At 65.2% G+C, this 14,181-nt stretch overlaps 2 protein-coding genes across 2 annotated transcripts; one reads left to right on the forward strand and one right to left on the reverse strand.

Moving 5' to 3' along the window:
- The first annotated feature begins 298 nt into the window (after nt 1-298).
- On the forward strand, nt 299-2,431 carry Aprt (adenine phosphoribosyltransferase). Its single transcript, XM_090356991.1, has 5 exons — nt 299-437; nt 526-632; nt 1,525-1,658; nt 1,828-1,906; nt 2,068-2,431. The coding sequence occupies exons 1-5, from the start codon at nt 358-360 to the stop codon at nt 2,208-2,210; spliced, it is 543 nt and encodes a 180-aa protein (XP_090213117.1). The 5' UTR covers nt 299-357; the 3' UTR covers nt 2,211-2,431.
- Nucleotides 2,432-2,880: 449 nt separating this feature from the next.
- On the reverse strand, nt 2,881-11,650 carry Cdt1 (chromatin licensing and DNA replication factor 1). The gene is made up of 12 exons (XM_090356981.1): nt 11,638-11,650; nt 11,016-11,123; nt 8,588-8,673; nt 6,198-6,635; nt 5,971-6,119; nt 5,477-5,674; nt 5,248-5,393; nt 5,018-5,121; nt 4,548-4,736; nt 4,201-4,344; nt 3,924-4,125; nt 2,881-3,540 (listed from the first exon to the last, which is right to left on the reverse strand). The coding sequence occupies exons 1-12, from the start codon at nt 11,648-11,650 to the stop codon at nt 3,377-3,379; spliced, it is 1,941 nt and encodes a 646-aa protein (XP_090213107.1). The 3' UTR covers nt 2,881-3,376.
- Nucleotides 11,651-14,181: the final 2,531 nt, after the last annotated feature.

The following is a 14,181-nucleotide window of genomic DNA, read 5'->3' on the forward strand; positions in this document are numbered from 1 at the left end:
CGACGGTGCCGCGCCCAGCCGCGGAGCCCCGCCCCTGACGGGGCCGCGCCCAGCCGCTGGGCCCCGCCCCCGACGGCTCCACGCCCCCCGGCGACGCCACGCTCAGCCGCGGAGGCCCGCCCCCGGCGACGCCGTGCCCAGCCGTGGAGCCCCGCCCCCGACGGCGCCGCGCCCAGCCACGGGGCCCCGCCCCCGACGGCTCCACGCCCCCCGGCGACGCCACGCTCAGCCGCGGAGCCCCGCCCCCGGCTGCGCCACGCCCTCACTCCAGCCCCGCCCCTTCCGCACAGGCCCCGCCCCTTCCCCTTTTCCCTCTCCCGCTCCGGCCCCCATCCTCCCCGGCTCGCTCGCGCGGCTATGGCGGACGCCGATCTGCAGCTGGTGGCCCGGCACATCCGCAGTTTCCCCGACTTCCCCATCCCCGGCGTGCTGTTCAGGTGCGGGCGCGCGCGGTGGCGCCGGGGGGCGGCGCGCGGGCGGCGCGGGGGTCCTTCGGTCCCGGCTCACCAGCCTGTCCTCCGCCAGGGACATCTCGCCGCTCCTGAAGGACCCCGACTCCTTCCGCGCCTCCATCCGGCTCCTGGCCACTCACCTGAGGGCCGCGCACGGCGACCAGATCGACTACATCGCAGGCGAGTGGCGGGCGCGGCCGGGCCCCGGGCCCCCGCCCCTGCCCCTGCCCCGCGGGTCCTCCGCCCCGGGCTGCCCCGGGCCCCCACCCCTGCCCCGCGGGTCCTCCGCCCCGGGCTGCCCCGGGCCCCCGCCCCCCGTCCCTGCCCCGCGGGTCCTCCGCCCCGGGCTGCCCCGGGCCCCCGCTCCCCGCCCCTGCCCCGCGGGTCTTCCACCCCGGGCCGCCCCGGGCGCCCGCTCCCCGCCCCTGCCCCGGAGAGGGGGCCAAGACAAGGGCTCTCCTGACGGATCCCGGCAGGTCCTGTCTGCAGGCCACCGTGCCGCTGCCCCTCTCCCGCAGTGAGGCCCTGACCACCCCGAGATGGCCTGGCTCTCCCGCCTGCCTCTTTGGGGACCAGTGAGACACCACATGGCGTGCAAATGCATGACAGAAACAAGTGGCGTCCCAAGGCCGGGATGCAGCCCCACGGGACAGCCTGGCCAGTGGGAGGCTGGAGTCTGAAGATCACAGTTCAGAAGTCAGTGAGACTGTCAGGAAAATGGAAAGCAAAAGGACAGTTTATTGCCAGCAAGTGGCACAGATCTTCCTGTGAGGCTGGAGGTTGTGCGAGGGGCTGGCTATGGTCTCTTGGGGGCCAGAGTGTCCTCAGTCAGGCCCAGAGTGGGAATGGCCTGCAGGGGAGCACGGCTGCTTTGCTTGGCCTGGTGGATGAGAAGGAGTCAGTTCTCAACTCTACCTGGTCTTTATCTGCAACTAACCAGCAATAAGTAGTAAGTGGGTCTGTGGCTGTAGTGGTGGAGTGGCCAGGAATGGCCCTGAATGGCTGGTCCTGTGGTTGGCTCCCCTTCTTCCCACTGGTGCCACTCTGCTACACAACCCCTACCCACCCACAGGCCTAGACTCCAGGGGCTTCCTGTTTGGCCCCTCCCTGGCCCAGGAGCTGGGCCTGGGCTGTGTGCTCATCAGGAAGCGTGGCAAGCTGCCAGGCCCCACCGTGTCTGTCTCTTACGCGCTGGAGTACGGCAAGGTGAGCCATGGGGCTGTCACCACCCGGTGTCCCTCAGTTCCCCTGGGAGCATTGGGCCTGAGCTCCTGGGAGCCTGTGGCTATAAAACCAGGCTAGGCTCACATAGCCAGGAAGCCAGGTTGGGCACCTGTGGGCTCTGAGGCGCTACTTTTCCTTTTCCTGTGCACAGGCTGAGCTGGAGATCCAGAAAGATGCCCTGGAGCCTGGGCAGAAGGTGGTGGTTGTGGACGATTTGCTGGCCACTGGTGGTAAGACTCCCCCGAGCAGGCCACAGGCCCCAGACCAGGGTGCACGCAAGGGCAGTTCAGCATTTGGCAGCTTACTGGCAGCTAGGAGCCTGGCTACAGCCCACGCTGTCACCTCTCCTATAGCCACCGGAGGTTAGAGCTGAGACCCACTGCACCCACAGGGACCATGCGAGCAGCCTGTGAGCTGCTGGATCAGCTGCGTGCTAAGGTGCTGGAGTGTGTGACCCTGGTGGAGCTGACCTCACTCAAGGGCAGGGAGAAGCTGGGGCCTGTGCCCTTCTTCTCCCTCCTGCAGTACGAGTGAGCTGATGGCATCGGCACTCATCTCCACCAGCACCAGACAAGACTGACTCAGCCTCCTCGCCTTAAGTGACTTCTAGGGGCCCTGATGACAGCCAGTGACATTTATCTGTTGCCATGGTCACCAGGGGCCTTCCTGATGGCCCCAGGAGTACCTGGAGGAGCAGGTGTCTCTGCTCCAGGTCCACAAAAAGGGCAATATTACAGTAAAGAGCTTTTGCACAAGCCGTGTGTCATGTCCTATCTTCCAGGGCTGGGAGAACTGGGACTGGTGTGGACCAGACCCCGCTGTGAGCAGGCAGAGGCCACGGCAATCACCTACCCTTGAGGGCCCTTTATTTTTTGTGGGGGGGGGGCGGTCACAGGGCCCGGTCAGTCTCCAAGCCTCGAAGCTAGCACTCTACCACCTGAGGCACAGCACCACTTCCAGCTTTTCATAAGTTTCTGAATAGTTTCATGGACTTTCTGAACTGCACTCCTCAGATCTCAGCTTCCTGAGTAGCTAGGATTGAATTATGGGCATGAGCTGCCAACATCGGTTTCAAGATGGTGTTCCATCACCCTTCTGTACCACTTTACAGCTGCGCTGCGGCTTCAGCGTGACCAGCAATTAAAGGAATTTAGTGGTTACTGGTGATAAGCTTTTATATAAAAATCAGATTTTCTTGCTGAGGTTTTAGATATTGAAAATGTGAAAGTTTATTTCAAAATGAACAGATCACACTACACTGCAGGTCCTGCCAAAGTACTTAGAGCAAAACAAAAAACTGAGCGAGCTCAATTTCTACAAGCAACTTCAGGCCAGATAACTGCGGGTCCCTGTAGATGCAGAGGGCAGACTTCTTCGCCAGTGGTAGACCCTCATTAGTTAGCTGGCTCTCAAACCCAGCCATAAGTCTGCAGGTTCTCCACGTCTGACACAGCTCTGGGTGAAACTTGGCTATCAGCTCCACCTGGACCTCCGCCTTCGCTTCAGGCAGATCCAAGTAAACCTGAACCTTAAACAGCTCAGGCTCTGGGAGTGGCTCTCGGGTCGAGGGGCACCTGTACCTGTCCCTTCCCTGCTCACTGCCACAGTAGCACACATGGAGCCCAGGCCCAGCTAGGCCCCGGAGACGCCCCCTGGTGGAGAGAGCAAAGCGTGAGCATGGAGAACCCGTGTGGCAGCTTTCAGCTCAGCCCCTCTGCACGGGCCTGGCGGGCCAGTCTCGCAGTGATGCCAGCCAGGTCAGCAGCCTTGTCCAGCTTGATGTAGGTGTCAGTGCGGATTCGGTGCAGACTAAGCCAGTCCGGCAGCAGCTCAGACAGAAGCAGCAGGTGCTTCTCCATCTCACCTACAAAGAGAGGAGTCTGAGCCTCCGTGCAGCCCTCCAGCCAGGACCTTCAGTCGAATGGCTGCTACATAAACTGGACCCAGCAGCAGCCAGGTCTGGGTTTCCTGAGACTCCAGCTGAGGCCTGAGCACATGTAATGCCTGAGGCAGCTAGTGCCCTGCGGTGTCCGGAGTCCTGGATGGTGCAGAGGCAGAGGGCAGCAGGGTGTGGAGCTTGGCCACGTGGGAAGCTGAAGGAGCAGGGAAGAGGCCACGGGACAACCACGAGGAGGGCACTCACAGCAGGCACCGGGGCACCCGTGGGGAGTGGACATCGCACACGTCCAGGAGCAGGGCGATGGGGAACAGGAGGAACGTGTGCCCGCCCGCCTCCCCAGCACATACCTGGGCTCAAGGTGGCACGGCAGCTGCCCACCATCCTGGCACAGGCCACCTCCATGGTGAGTGCTGGCTTCCGCTCAGACACAAAGACGCTGCGCAGCACGCGGGCCAGCTCAGGCAGCCGCTCCAGCCGCTGCAAGCGCAGCTCCTGCTCTGGCGGCCTTGTCATCTGTGCTAGCTGCCTCTGGGCCTCCTTGGCCCGGATCTGCTGGGGAGGAGGAGCGATCAGCGGCAGCCGGGGGTGACCACGGCCCCTCCCCCCACTGACCACGGCACGCACCCGCTCCAAGAGGGCCAGGGACACGCCTTTCAGGGCGCTGGGGGAGGCAGCAGGGGGGGTGGCTGGCGGGGTGGCCGGCAGGGCAGAGCTAGGACTGCCAGACTCGGCCGAGCGCAGGGCCAGCTGACTCAAGGCCTTCTCCATCTGCAGGTGAGTAAAGGTCACAAGTCACAAGGCAGTCAGTTGTCTCGGCTGGCTGAGAAGACCCCAGCGCTGCGTGGATTCCTGCCACGCCCCCAGCACTCAGTGGTCTGCGCTCCACTCTTCCCCATGTGGGTAGGTGACAGGGCTGCCAGCTCTCACCCCCGCCCAGGACGAAGGCCAGGTCAGAGCCGGGCCAGCCTCACCTTGGGTGACATGAAGCTGCGGGCACGAGCCAGCACCTCCTGGGCGGTGCAGAGCTGCTCTGTGGCGGGCGGCTGGGGCAGCTCCGCGGGTTCAATGTCAGGGGCTTGGTCCACATTGAAGCGTGGGTGCCAGCGCATCAGCTGGTCCTCAGGCACCACCACGGGAGGGCTCAAGGAGGCCAGGAAGACCTGCAGGAGGGTGGACCGGAGGCTGCTGGGCTCCTTCCCTCCCGCGGCATGGCCCTGGGGAGCCACTTCACTTGTCTGAGCCCAGGCAGGAGGGTCTGCAGCCCTGCACGCAGGACGCACTAAGCGCACGAGAGCTTTCGGTTACAGCCGAGGCCCCCGGCCTGGGCTCCAGCTCCCACCGGCAGATGACAACCTTCTCCTCTCCACCTGCTGAGGCCGAGATCCTTCCGGAACACCGCAGCGGCTGACAGGGCACCTCCCCGGCCAAGCAGCACACTGACCTTGTGGTGCTCCTTGACCCGCTTCTCCAGGTTCTGGCTGAAGATCCGTCTCCGGCGCAGGAGGCGCGAGGCTGTGAGCTGGGGGGCGGCTCCTCCACTGGGCTCTGAGGAGAGAGTCCACGTGAGCCCAGGCTCACCCAGCCCACAGCCAGGATCCAGGCACCCCACGAGCTGCCACCACCTCATGCCGTCCTCTAAACACGTGGGCCACGGCCAGGCCCAGTGCTCACCCTGGTCCAGCAGGGGCTCGATGGTGAGCTGGTAATCGGACCTCTTGACGCCATCCTTGAAGGTGGGGATGTTGCGCTCCTGACGGAAGCAGTAGGACTCGGGGTACACGGCTTTGATCTGGCCCACGTTGCGCTCCTCAAAGCGCCTGCGTTAGACACTGGGTCAGAGGGCACTGGTGGGCTGGGTCGGACACCAAGGGCAGGCAGAACCCGCCACAGGGCTGCTCACCTGCGCATCATGTCCTGAACACCCTGCTTGACTTTGGCAAAGGTCACCGTCTCCGCGCGGTTGTAAAGCATGCCCACGATGGTGTCCATGCTGTGGAACATCTGAGCCAGCACCTGGTACTTGTAGGGCAGCACGAGGCCTGGAGGCCCAGGCTCGGCCAGGGCGTGGAAGCGCTGGTAGGCAGGGACCTTCTCGCCACTGTCAGAGAGGGGCAGACTCATGAGAGTTCCAGGACTGCACAAAGCCCTCGAACGCCTGCAAGGCTAGTGCTAAGGAAGAGGCTATCAGCCCCATTCCTGCTCCACACCAGTCCCCACTTGCCTGCCTAGTGGCCGGACCCAGGTCGGGTTGAGAGCAGCTGACACTCAGGTGCTCAGGGCCTAGCAGGAATGTCTACCCTCACCTCGTGTGGGGCTGTGTGTGCAGCTGGCCAGCAGGCATCTGGGGTCTCCCTGAGAGGGGCAGCCCAGACATATGACAGCCACTGGACTCACCATGGCTCTGCTGGCTGCTCCACCTCTGAACCAAGAGCCTCCTCGGCATTCTTCTGGGCTCTGACCCTCAGAGCCTGGGCCCGAGCCCCCACAGCACGAGCACGCTGCAGGCAGGACCGGAGCTCAGAGATGGACTCCTCAGAGGAGACCTAGGGACACAGATGACATTAGGACAGGCAGTCACTCCACGGTACCTCCCACAACCTGCCCAGGCCCAGTCTCCTCACCTCTGCCTGGCAGGTCTTGGGGTGAGGCTGTGAGCCTGCTGCCGCTTTCCTGGTCCTTTTGCCCAGGGACAGGTGGGTGGAGCTGGGGACATGTGAGAAGTGTGGAACATCTGGGGGGCTGGAGACATCGGAGGAGCACGGGACATCTGGGGGGCCGGGGACATCGGAGGAGCACGGGACATCTGGGGGGCCGGGGACATCGGAGGAGCACGGGACATCTGGGGGGCCGGGGACATCGGAGGAGCACGGGACATCTGGGGGGCAGGGGACATCGGAGGAGCACGTGACATCTGGGGGGCCGGGGACATCGGAGGAGCACGGGACATCTGGGGGGCCGGGGACATCGGAGGTGCATGGGACATCTGTGGGGCAGGGGACATCTGGGGGGCCGGGGACATCGGAGGATCTGAGAGTAGCAGGGGAGCCGGAACAGGAATCCTGGCAAAGAGAAAAGCACTCTTGGTGAGTTTCTCCCAGAGCCCAGGCCTATGGGTGTGGCTGCCTCTGAGCCGCCCGGCCGGGGCGGCAGGGAAGCCGGGCCGCCCAGCCCACTCGGGCAGCCCCGGCGCGGGCCGGTTCAGAGGCAGAGCTCCACGGACGCGCCGACCCCGGCCCCGCTCGCCCGCCCGCCCGTCAGCCCGGCCCCGCTCGCCCGCCTCACCGCGTGCAGCAGCCGCAGCCTCCGGCGCGCGGGCGGCGCGGGGCGGTCGTCCCCGGGCTCGGCGGGCGCCCGGGCGCGCTTGCGGCTGCCGCCCGGGGCGGGCGCGGGGGCCGCGGGCCCCGCCGGGCTCGGGGTGCGGCACGCCGCCTTGGCCCGCCGCGCGGGGGGCCCCGGACGGCGGAGCGCGAAGAAGTCGGTGAGCCGCCGCTGAGCCATGGCGGAGAGCGCGCGGCTTCGGCGCGGCTTTGGCGCGCTTTTCGCGCGGCTTCCGCCTCCCGCCCGGGCCGCGCCAATGAGAACCGCGCACGGGGGCGGGGCGGGCCGGGCCGCCGGCGCAGGCGCGCTGAACCGCTGTCCGCGGGGCCGGGGCGCATGCGCGTGGGGGCGGGCGGGGCGGCCGCCGCCCCTGCCCCGCGCGGCTGCCGGGGACGTCCGCTTCCGCGTGCGGGGCCCCTCCCCGGCTGGGTCGGCCCGGAGAGGACCGGGGTCCGCCGCGCGTCGGCGAAGTCGGCCTGCGGGGGCTCCGGAGAGGCCGCTCGGGCCCCGCGCGGGCGGAGGGCCACCCCCGGGCTCGCGCCGCCCATGCTGCCCGGGCCTGTTCCTACCCCCGCCCGGGGGCCGCCTCGCCCCGCCGCGCCACCCAGGGAGCCACCGAGCCTCCACTGCCTGTGCAGGGAGCCGGCTGACCGGCCGCAGCACCCAGAGCTGCCTCGAAGTGCTGGACCGCCTTGGCAAGGGTTCATGCCCGGCAAGGGGTCATGCCCTGGCAAGGGGTCATGCCCGGCAAGGGGTCATGCCATGGCAAAGGTCATGCCCTGGCAAGGGGTCATGCCATGGCAAGGGGGCATGCCCGGCAAGGGGGCATGCCATGGCAAAGGTCATGTCCTGGCAAGGGGTCATGCCCGGCAAGGGGTCAGGCCATGGCAAAGGTCATGCCCTGGCAAGGGGGCATGCCCGGCAAGGGGTCATGCCATGGCATGGCAAAGGTCATGCCCTGGAGAAGGGTCATGCCCTGGCCAAGGTCCCCCCTGGCAGGTGCTTGCCCTGGCAGGTCCTTGGGCTCTTGGTGTGTGTGCTGTTTTGAGGCCAACTAAGTGCCGGCCATCTCTTATCTGGTACCTGTCACCCTCCACTGCCCACCAGTGCTTCGTAGATGTAGCCTCTTCCTGCCAAGAGGTCTTTGCATTATTTTTATTTTTGGGGGGATCATGGGGCTTGAACTCTGGGCCTAGGTGCTGCCCCTGAGCTCTTCAGCTCAAGGCTACCACTCTACCCCTGAGCCACAGCGCCACTTCCCATTTTCTAGTGATTAATTGGAGATAAGAGTCTTCTAATCGGGGCCGGGAGCTTGGCCTAGTGGTTAAAGTGCTTGCCTAGCATGCATAAAGACCTGGGTTCGATTCCTCGGCACCACATACATAGAAAAAAGCCGGAAGTGGTGCTGAGGCTCAAGTGGTAGAGCTCTAGCCTTGAGAAAGCCCAAGGACAGTGCTCAGGCCCTGACCTCAAGCCCAGGACTGGCAAAAAAAATAAAGTCTTATAATCTTTTGTGCTGGGCTGTCTTTGAATCTCAATCCTCAGATCTCAGCCTCCTGAGTAGCTAGAATTACAGGCATGAGTCACTGCTCCGGGCTAAATTGTGGAGTTTAGGAAGAAGGCCAAGGTCTCAGCCATGCCATCCCAGGCATGGGTGTCTCCTGTCCCATGGGCACAGATACATAGCTCTTACCGTGCTCCTTGAACCAAACCAGAGGGAGCCAGCACCTGGAGGTGCAGACCTCAGTTGCTGTGGCCTTGATGTCGGGCACTGGTAGACTGGCAGAGTAACTCAGGCTGCAGTGTCGACTGAGGAGCTGGGCTGGGCCTGTGGATGCACAGGAATCAGCCATCAGGAGGCAGTCTTTTCCAGAAGAATGTGGTCCTCTCCCCAGAGCTGGGGAGAGCCTGAATGGATCCAAGAGACAGAAAGCAGCTCCTAGAGTTACTGCACAAAGCCCATGGCCTGTGGACCAAAAGTGGTCAATATTCAAGATGAGGTCAGACAAGCCAGGCTCTGTCATGTATACCTGTAATCCCAGCACTCGAGGGGCTGACGCAGGAGGACCTCTAGTTCTAGGCCAGCCTATACTACATGGAGAAACCTCGTCTAGAACAAGCCCACAAAAGATGAGGTCAAATGCCCAGTTGTGTAGGGCCCTGGATGTGTGGCCTGATCTCACTTGCTCGGTATTTATCCACTGGGAGTTGTGAGGGTTGCAGGCAGGCCTGCAGGGTGCCTGTCTGGCAGGCAGTGCTGGAGAAGCAGGAGCTGGCAGTGGTCTGGAGGGGTGCCAGCTGTCATGTGCCCTGGTGACCAGTGAGAACCCGGAGGTTTTGAGCTAGAAGGAAGAACAGACAAGAGGCCTTCCAGGGTGGTTTGAGTTTAGAAGCCAAGTGTGGTTAGACCCATGTCCTAGGCGATGAGGGGGAGGCAGAATCCTGGGATGGCCCCCTGACTCTCCTGACAGTGTGGCCACCAAACCAGGAACGACTCTGAGAACCATGAAGGGCTTTGAACTTCCCCCGGAGGCTGCTGGGAGAAACTGCCCGTCACCACAGGTCCCTCTGGACGGGGGCCTCTGGATTGTGTGGGGGACGGGCAGGGCAGCAGGAGGCCCAGAGGAGGCTGGACGAGCAAGCCCCTGCTGGCATGCGGGGCTGCAGGGCGAGCAGCTCCACTGCTCCTCATCCCCATCCACCCTCCTTGAGGAAGTGGGGCACGGGCAGGAAAGGAGGAAGGCCCTCGGGCCTCCTGCTTGGCCCTGGTGGAACACAGCCCGGCCAAGGGCAGTGTGAGGAGAGCAACATTTCCAACTCAGCCGGAGACTCTGGGAGGCTCCTCTGCAGTCCCGGCTGAAGTGGTGTGGAATGAGTCCCACTGGGGTGGTGAGACTCCAGACTGAACCCGCTCCTCCTCTGAGCAGCTTCCCAGAGGGCGGCCAGAGCGCCCAGCCTCCCCACTCCTGGGGAAGGGTGATCCTGTGTGCTGCCAGTTCTTCCGGCTCACCTGGACACTCTCCAGGTGAGAGCTACACCCTCCTGTGGTGAGGTCCTAGAGCCCCAGAGAGGAGGTGGCAAGAGGCACCCTGCCAGTCTGCTGGGTGTTATTTATTGCCAGGTGTTTCCCCTGCTAACACCTGTCCACCATCATTCAAGACAAATTCCACCAGACTAAAGCCCTGGGGGAGGGGTGCTGAGGGAGAGGCACCAGAGGCCTGTGGGTCTGTGAGGATGCAGGGGTGTCTCCAGACTCCCCTACCCCCGTCCCTCTCTGCTCTGCTCCTGAGCCCACAGGGCAGGGCAGGGCACGCTTCCCCGGGACTGCCCTGCTCACTGTCAATTGGCAGCTGGCAGGGATCTCTCCTCAGGGGTACAGGGCCTCCAGGGGTCATTGCTGGGAGACAGCGGGGTGCCCTCAGCACCCAGAAAGCTGAGGGCTCAGGGTGGGTATGCAGCAGGCATCTGACACCCCTGGCAGTCTGCTGGGCTCCCTGCAGAAGAGGAAAGAGAAAGAGGGGGTCAGGAAAAGGGGGCCGTGGCAGCTCAGTCGGAGTCCTCTAGGCCCTGCCCTGCAGTCCAGGCAGGCGGCAGGCAGGCAGGGGTGGGATGGGGAGAGTGGACAGTAGGACAAGGGGTGGGGCGGGTAGCTTGGCTTCCTCCTCTCACCCATCACAGGCACCGAGGGCTGGGCCCACCTGGCTCCTCTGAGGGAGGGTAGATCAGCCAGGACTGCTCCTGAGAGGCTCAGGGTGTGGGGAGGGAGGAGGTCAGAGCAGAGGCCAGCCAGCCCTGGCCCTCTGTGCCCAGCCCCCAGCCCCTCTCACTGTACTCAACCCACCACTGCCAACTGCAGGCTGGGCCATTACAGCTCAGGTGGGCACTGCTGTTCAAGGGTGCCGTCTGCTTCTGGTTGGTTTGGGGCCTATCTCCTTGTCATGGCATCTATGTGAGCTCTAGTCTGAGGGCACAGACAAGGGAGTGAAACCACTGGCAAACTTCTAAGGCTGGGCTCATCTGGATTGAGCCCTCTCTACCCCATCTTTTTTCCTCCCAGTTTCTGGTAGCATTTATCACACGCCCTGTTGATAACATTTCAAAGTGGGAGCCCAACGCCTCACCTGACAGGTCGTCTGTGAAGCCAAGGGCAGCTTTCAGACCTGCAGAGGCTGAGCCCCTGTCCACTGACCCTGGTCCACCCTGAGCCAGGGCAGAGCTATGCCCTGGGCCTGCAGGCAGGGAGGGAGCAGGGCCACAGGTGGGAGAGAAGGCCTGGGACCCTAGCCCTGGGAGGGGAGGGTGTGGGGGCAGGCCCTGGGGCTCCCTCGCCCCTCTTCTTCTCCCCACTCTTTTTGGGGGCCTGGGTCTTCTGGGCTGGGCAGGCCCTGGGGCTCCCTCGCCCCTCTTCTTCACTCCCCACTCTTTTCGGGTGTGGCCTGGGTCTTCTGGGCTGGGCAGGCCCTGGGGCTCCCTCGCCTCTCTTCTTCTCCCCACTCTTTTCGGGTGTGGCCTGGGTCTTCTGGGCTGGGCAGGCCCTGGGGCTCCCTCGCCCCCTCTTCTTCACTCCCCACTCTTTTCGGGTGTGGCCTGGGTCTTCTGGGCTGGGCAGGCCCTGGGGCTCCCTCGCCCCCTCTTCGTGGCGGGCTGCAAGGGGTCTGGGGCAGAGGAAGGCTGCCAGCCTGCCCGGTGTGGACGGATGCGCTGATCCCAGCTGATCCCAGACCGGGCTTCTCCAGGTCCCACCTAGACCCGCCATGGCCACGGCGGGCGCTGGCGGCCCTGCGCAGCGGGGGGGGGCGGCCCGGGGGGGGGGACGGCTCGGGAGGGGGGCGGTGGCCGGGAAGGGGGGCGGCCGGGGGCGGCGGGGAGGGGGGCGGCTCGGGAGGGGGGACGGCCCGGGAGGGGGGCGGCGGCCGGGGGCGCTGGCCCGCCGTCCTCGCCGGGCAGCCGGCGCCCGCCCCCGGGCAGCACGAAGCCCTGCGCCTCCCGGGGCGGCCGCGGGCGGGCGGAGGCAGGGCCGTCGGGGCGGGAGGGCGGGGGCCGAGCTTATAAAGGCCCGCGGGCGGGCGGGCGGGCGGAGCCGCGGAGGCGCCGTGCGGCCGGCTCAGTCTCGGGCGCCGCGACGCTGACGGCGGGCGCGCGGGCTGCGGTCGTCGTGGGCCGCGCAGGGCGGGCGCCCGCGTCCCCGCCGGGCCCCCGGGGCCCAGGCCGCGCGGCTCGTGCGCCGAGCCGCCTCGTGCGCCATGGCGCCCCGGCCCGGGGGCCCCGGCGCCTCCCCGTAGGGCCGCGGCGGCGGGCGGCGGGCGCGGCCGCGATGGAGCCGCACGTGCTCGGCGCGGGGCTCTACTGGCTGCTGCTGCCCTCGGCGCTCCTGGCGGGTGAGTGGGGCCGCGGCGGCGGGGCGCGGGGTTCCCGGGGCGCGCGGCCCGGAGGCCGGAGAGCGGGGCGCGGAGAGCGGGGCGGCGGGGCGCGGGCGGCGGGGCGCGGGGCGGCGGGGCGCGGAGAGCGGGGCGCGGGCGGCGGGGCGCGGGGCGGGTCGCCCACAGCGCGGGTTCTGAGCCGCCCGCGTCCCCGTCCCCGTCCCCGTCCCGGCCCCGTCCCGGCCCCCGCCCCGGCAGGGCTGTGCCGAGGCCCGCGCGGGGACGCTGGACGGCGTGCGGAGCGCGAATCTCCTTTTCTCTGTCTTCTTAAAAAAAAAGTTTAGACTCGGCCTCGACTTCCTGAGCCGGCGGGCGGCGGCTTCCTGCCGGGCTGCTTCCCCGTGCGCCCGGCCCCTCCCGATCCCCTCCCAGCCCGCGCCCGGTCCTCTCCTGACCCCCTCCCGGTCCTCTTCTGATCCCCTCCCGATCGTCTCCTGATCCCCCTCTCCGTCCTCTCCTGATCGCCTCCCGATCCTCACCCTGCCCTGCGCCCGGTCCTCGCCCGGTCCTCTCCTGACCCCCTCCCGATCCCCCTCCCGGTCCCCTCCTGATCCCCCTCCCCGTCCTCACCCGGTCCCCTCCCGATCCCCCTCCCCGTCCTCTCCCGGTCCCCTCCCAGTCCTCCCAGTCCCCTCCCGGGTCCTCTCTGGGAGGCTGGCCCACTTCCCTGGCTTTGGAAAAGTGGTTGGGGTTCCTTTTCCTTTGATCCCTACCTGGCCGCAGTCCAAATGGGTCTAAAGGCAGACGCCACAGGAGGCCCTGGGTGTGCTGTGTGTGGTGTGTGTGTGTATAGTGTGTGTGCTGTGAGCGTGGTGTATGTGTGTGTGTGTGTATAGTGTGTGGTATGTGTGTAGTGTATGTGATGTGTGCATGTGTGTATAGTGTGTGCGTGTGTGTCCATCCACAGCCGGGCACAGAGAAACAGCTGGCAGCTTGCATTGTGACAGTCTGGTGAGGAAATCCGAGGCCCCAGGTGGGGTTCCAATTTCCCGTCCTGACAGCTCCTCAGGGTGGGCAAGTGGGGGTCGGCTGCCCATACACACAGGGATCGGCCCCACCCCACCGTGGCCCCCAGACAAATGGGAAGATGGTGAGACATGGGGACTCTTTCAAGGCAGGAATCAATGAAAACCATTGAGCTCAGGAAGGAGGAGGGCCTCGGGACTCAGTCCTGTGTGTAGCCAGCCAGTGTGGCTGGAGAAGTCTGGACTCCACTCAGGAGAGTCCGGAGAGCCACACAACCAGCCCGAGGAAAGACAGAGGACAAAAACAGGCAGTGGGTCAGTACTGATGGGGTTTAGACCCCCCCTCCCATTGCCAGGAGAGAAATGAGACACTTAGAGACGCCCGCTCCCCTGCACCCCCTGCTCCCGGCACCCTCAGGGCCTTAGGCTCCAGACCGGAGGCTGGGAGGCACAGCTTGTCGGTGTTCCCTCCGTGGGAGGATTTCTTCCTAGATGGGTAACTGGCCTTGAACCAAGCCAGCAGAGTCATCTCTGCCCTGACAGATGGTAAATACTTTCACATCGCCAAATGCTCTTTTGATATTTTTTCCAGCCATTAAAAATGTCAAAAAACATTCCTAGCAGTGGGCAGTACCAAGACAGGCGGTGAAGCCAGACCCAGTGGGTGGCCGGTCTGTGACCCCTGAGGACCCATCTGCTCTGAGCCACCCTTGCCCCGCTGTACTGAGAGGGTGGGGTGGCGAGGGGAAACCTGGGGTAGGATGTGGAGGTTTCACCAGTTGAGGGTTCCACCCAGGCCCCATGTTAGTCACCTGGAGAGTGACTAACTCTCTGTGCTTTCCCTAAGCCCAGACTGCCCTGAATAACATCTGTTCATGAAGAAAATACTGATGCCCAGGCCA

Source organism: Megascapheus bottae, chromosome 24, assembly GCF_031878675.1.
Source record: "Megascapheus bottae isolate mThoBot1 chromosome 24, mThoBot2.hap1, whole genome shotgun sequence".
Classification (NCBI taxonomy): domain Eukaryota; kingdom Metazoa; phylum Chordata; class Mammalia; order Rodentia; family Geomyidae; genus Megascapheus; species Megascapheus bottae.

What these genes read in the sequence shown, in the direction of transcription:
- Aprt (XM_090356991.1), top strand. Translation starts at nt 358, where the DNA reads ATGGCGGACGCCGATCTGCAGCTGGTGGCCCGGCACATCCGCAGTTTC. An exon ending in ATCCCCGGCGTGCTGTTCAG is followed by an intron (nt 438 to 525) that starts GTGCGGGCGCGC and finishes GTCCTCCGCCAG; the next exon opens with GGACATCTCGCCGCTCCTGA. An exon ending in CGATTTGCTGGCCACTGGTG is followed by an intron (nt 1,907 to 2,067) that starts GTAAGACTCCCC and finishes CTGCACCCACAG; the next exon opens with GGACCATGCGAGCAGCCTGT.
- Cdt1 (XM_090356981.1), bottom strand. An exon ending in GTTCAGGACATGATGCGCAG is followed by an intron (nt 5,394 to 5,476) that starts GTGAGCAGCCCT and finishes TGTCTAACGCAG; the next exon opens with GCGCTTTGAGGAGCGCAACG. An exon ending in GCAGCTTCATGTCACCCAAG is followed by an intron (nt 4,345 to 4,547) that starts GTGAGGCTGGCC and finishes ACTCACCTGCAG; the next exon opens with ATGGAGAAGGCCTTGAGTCA.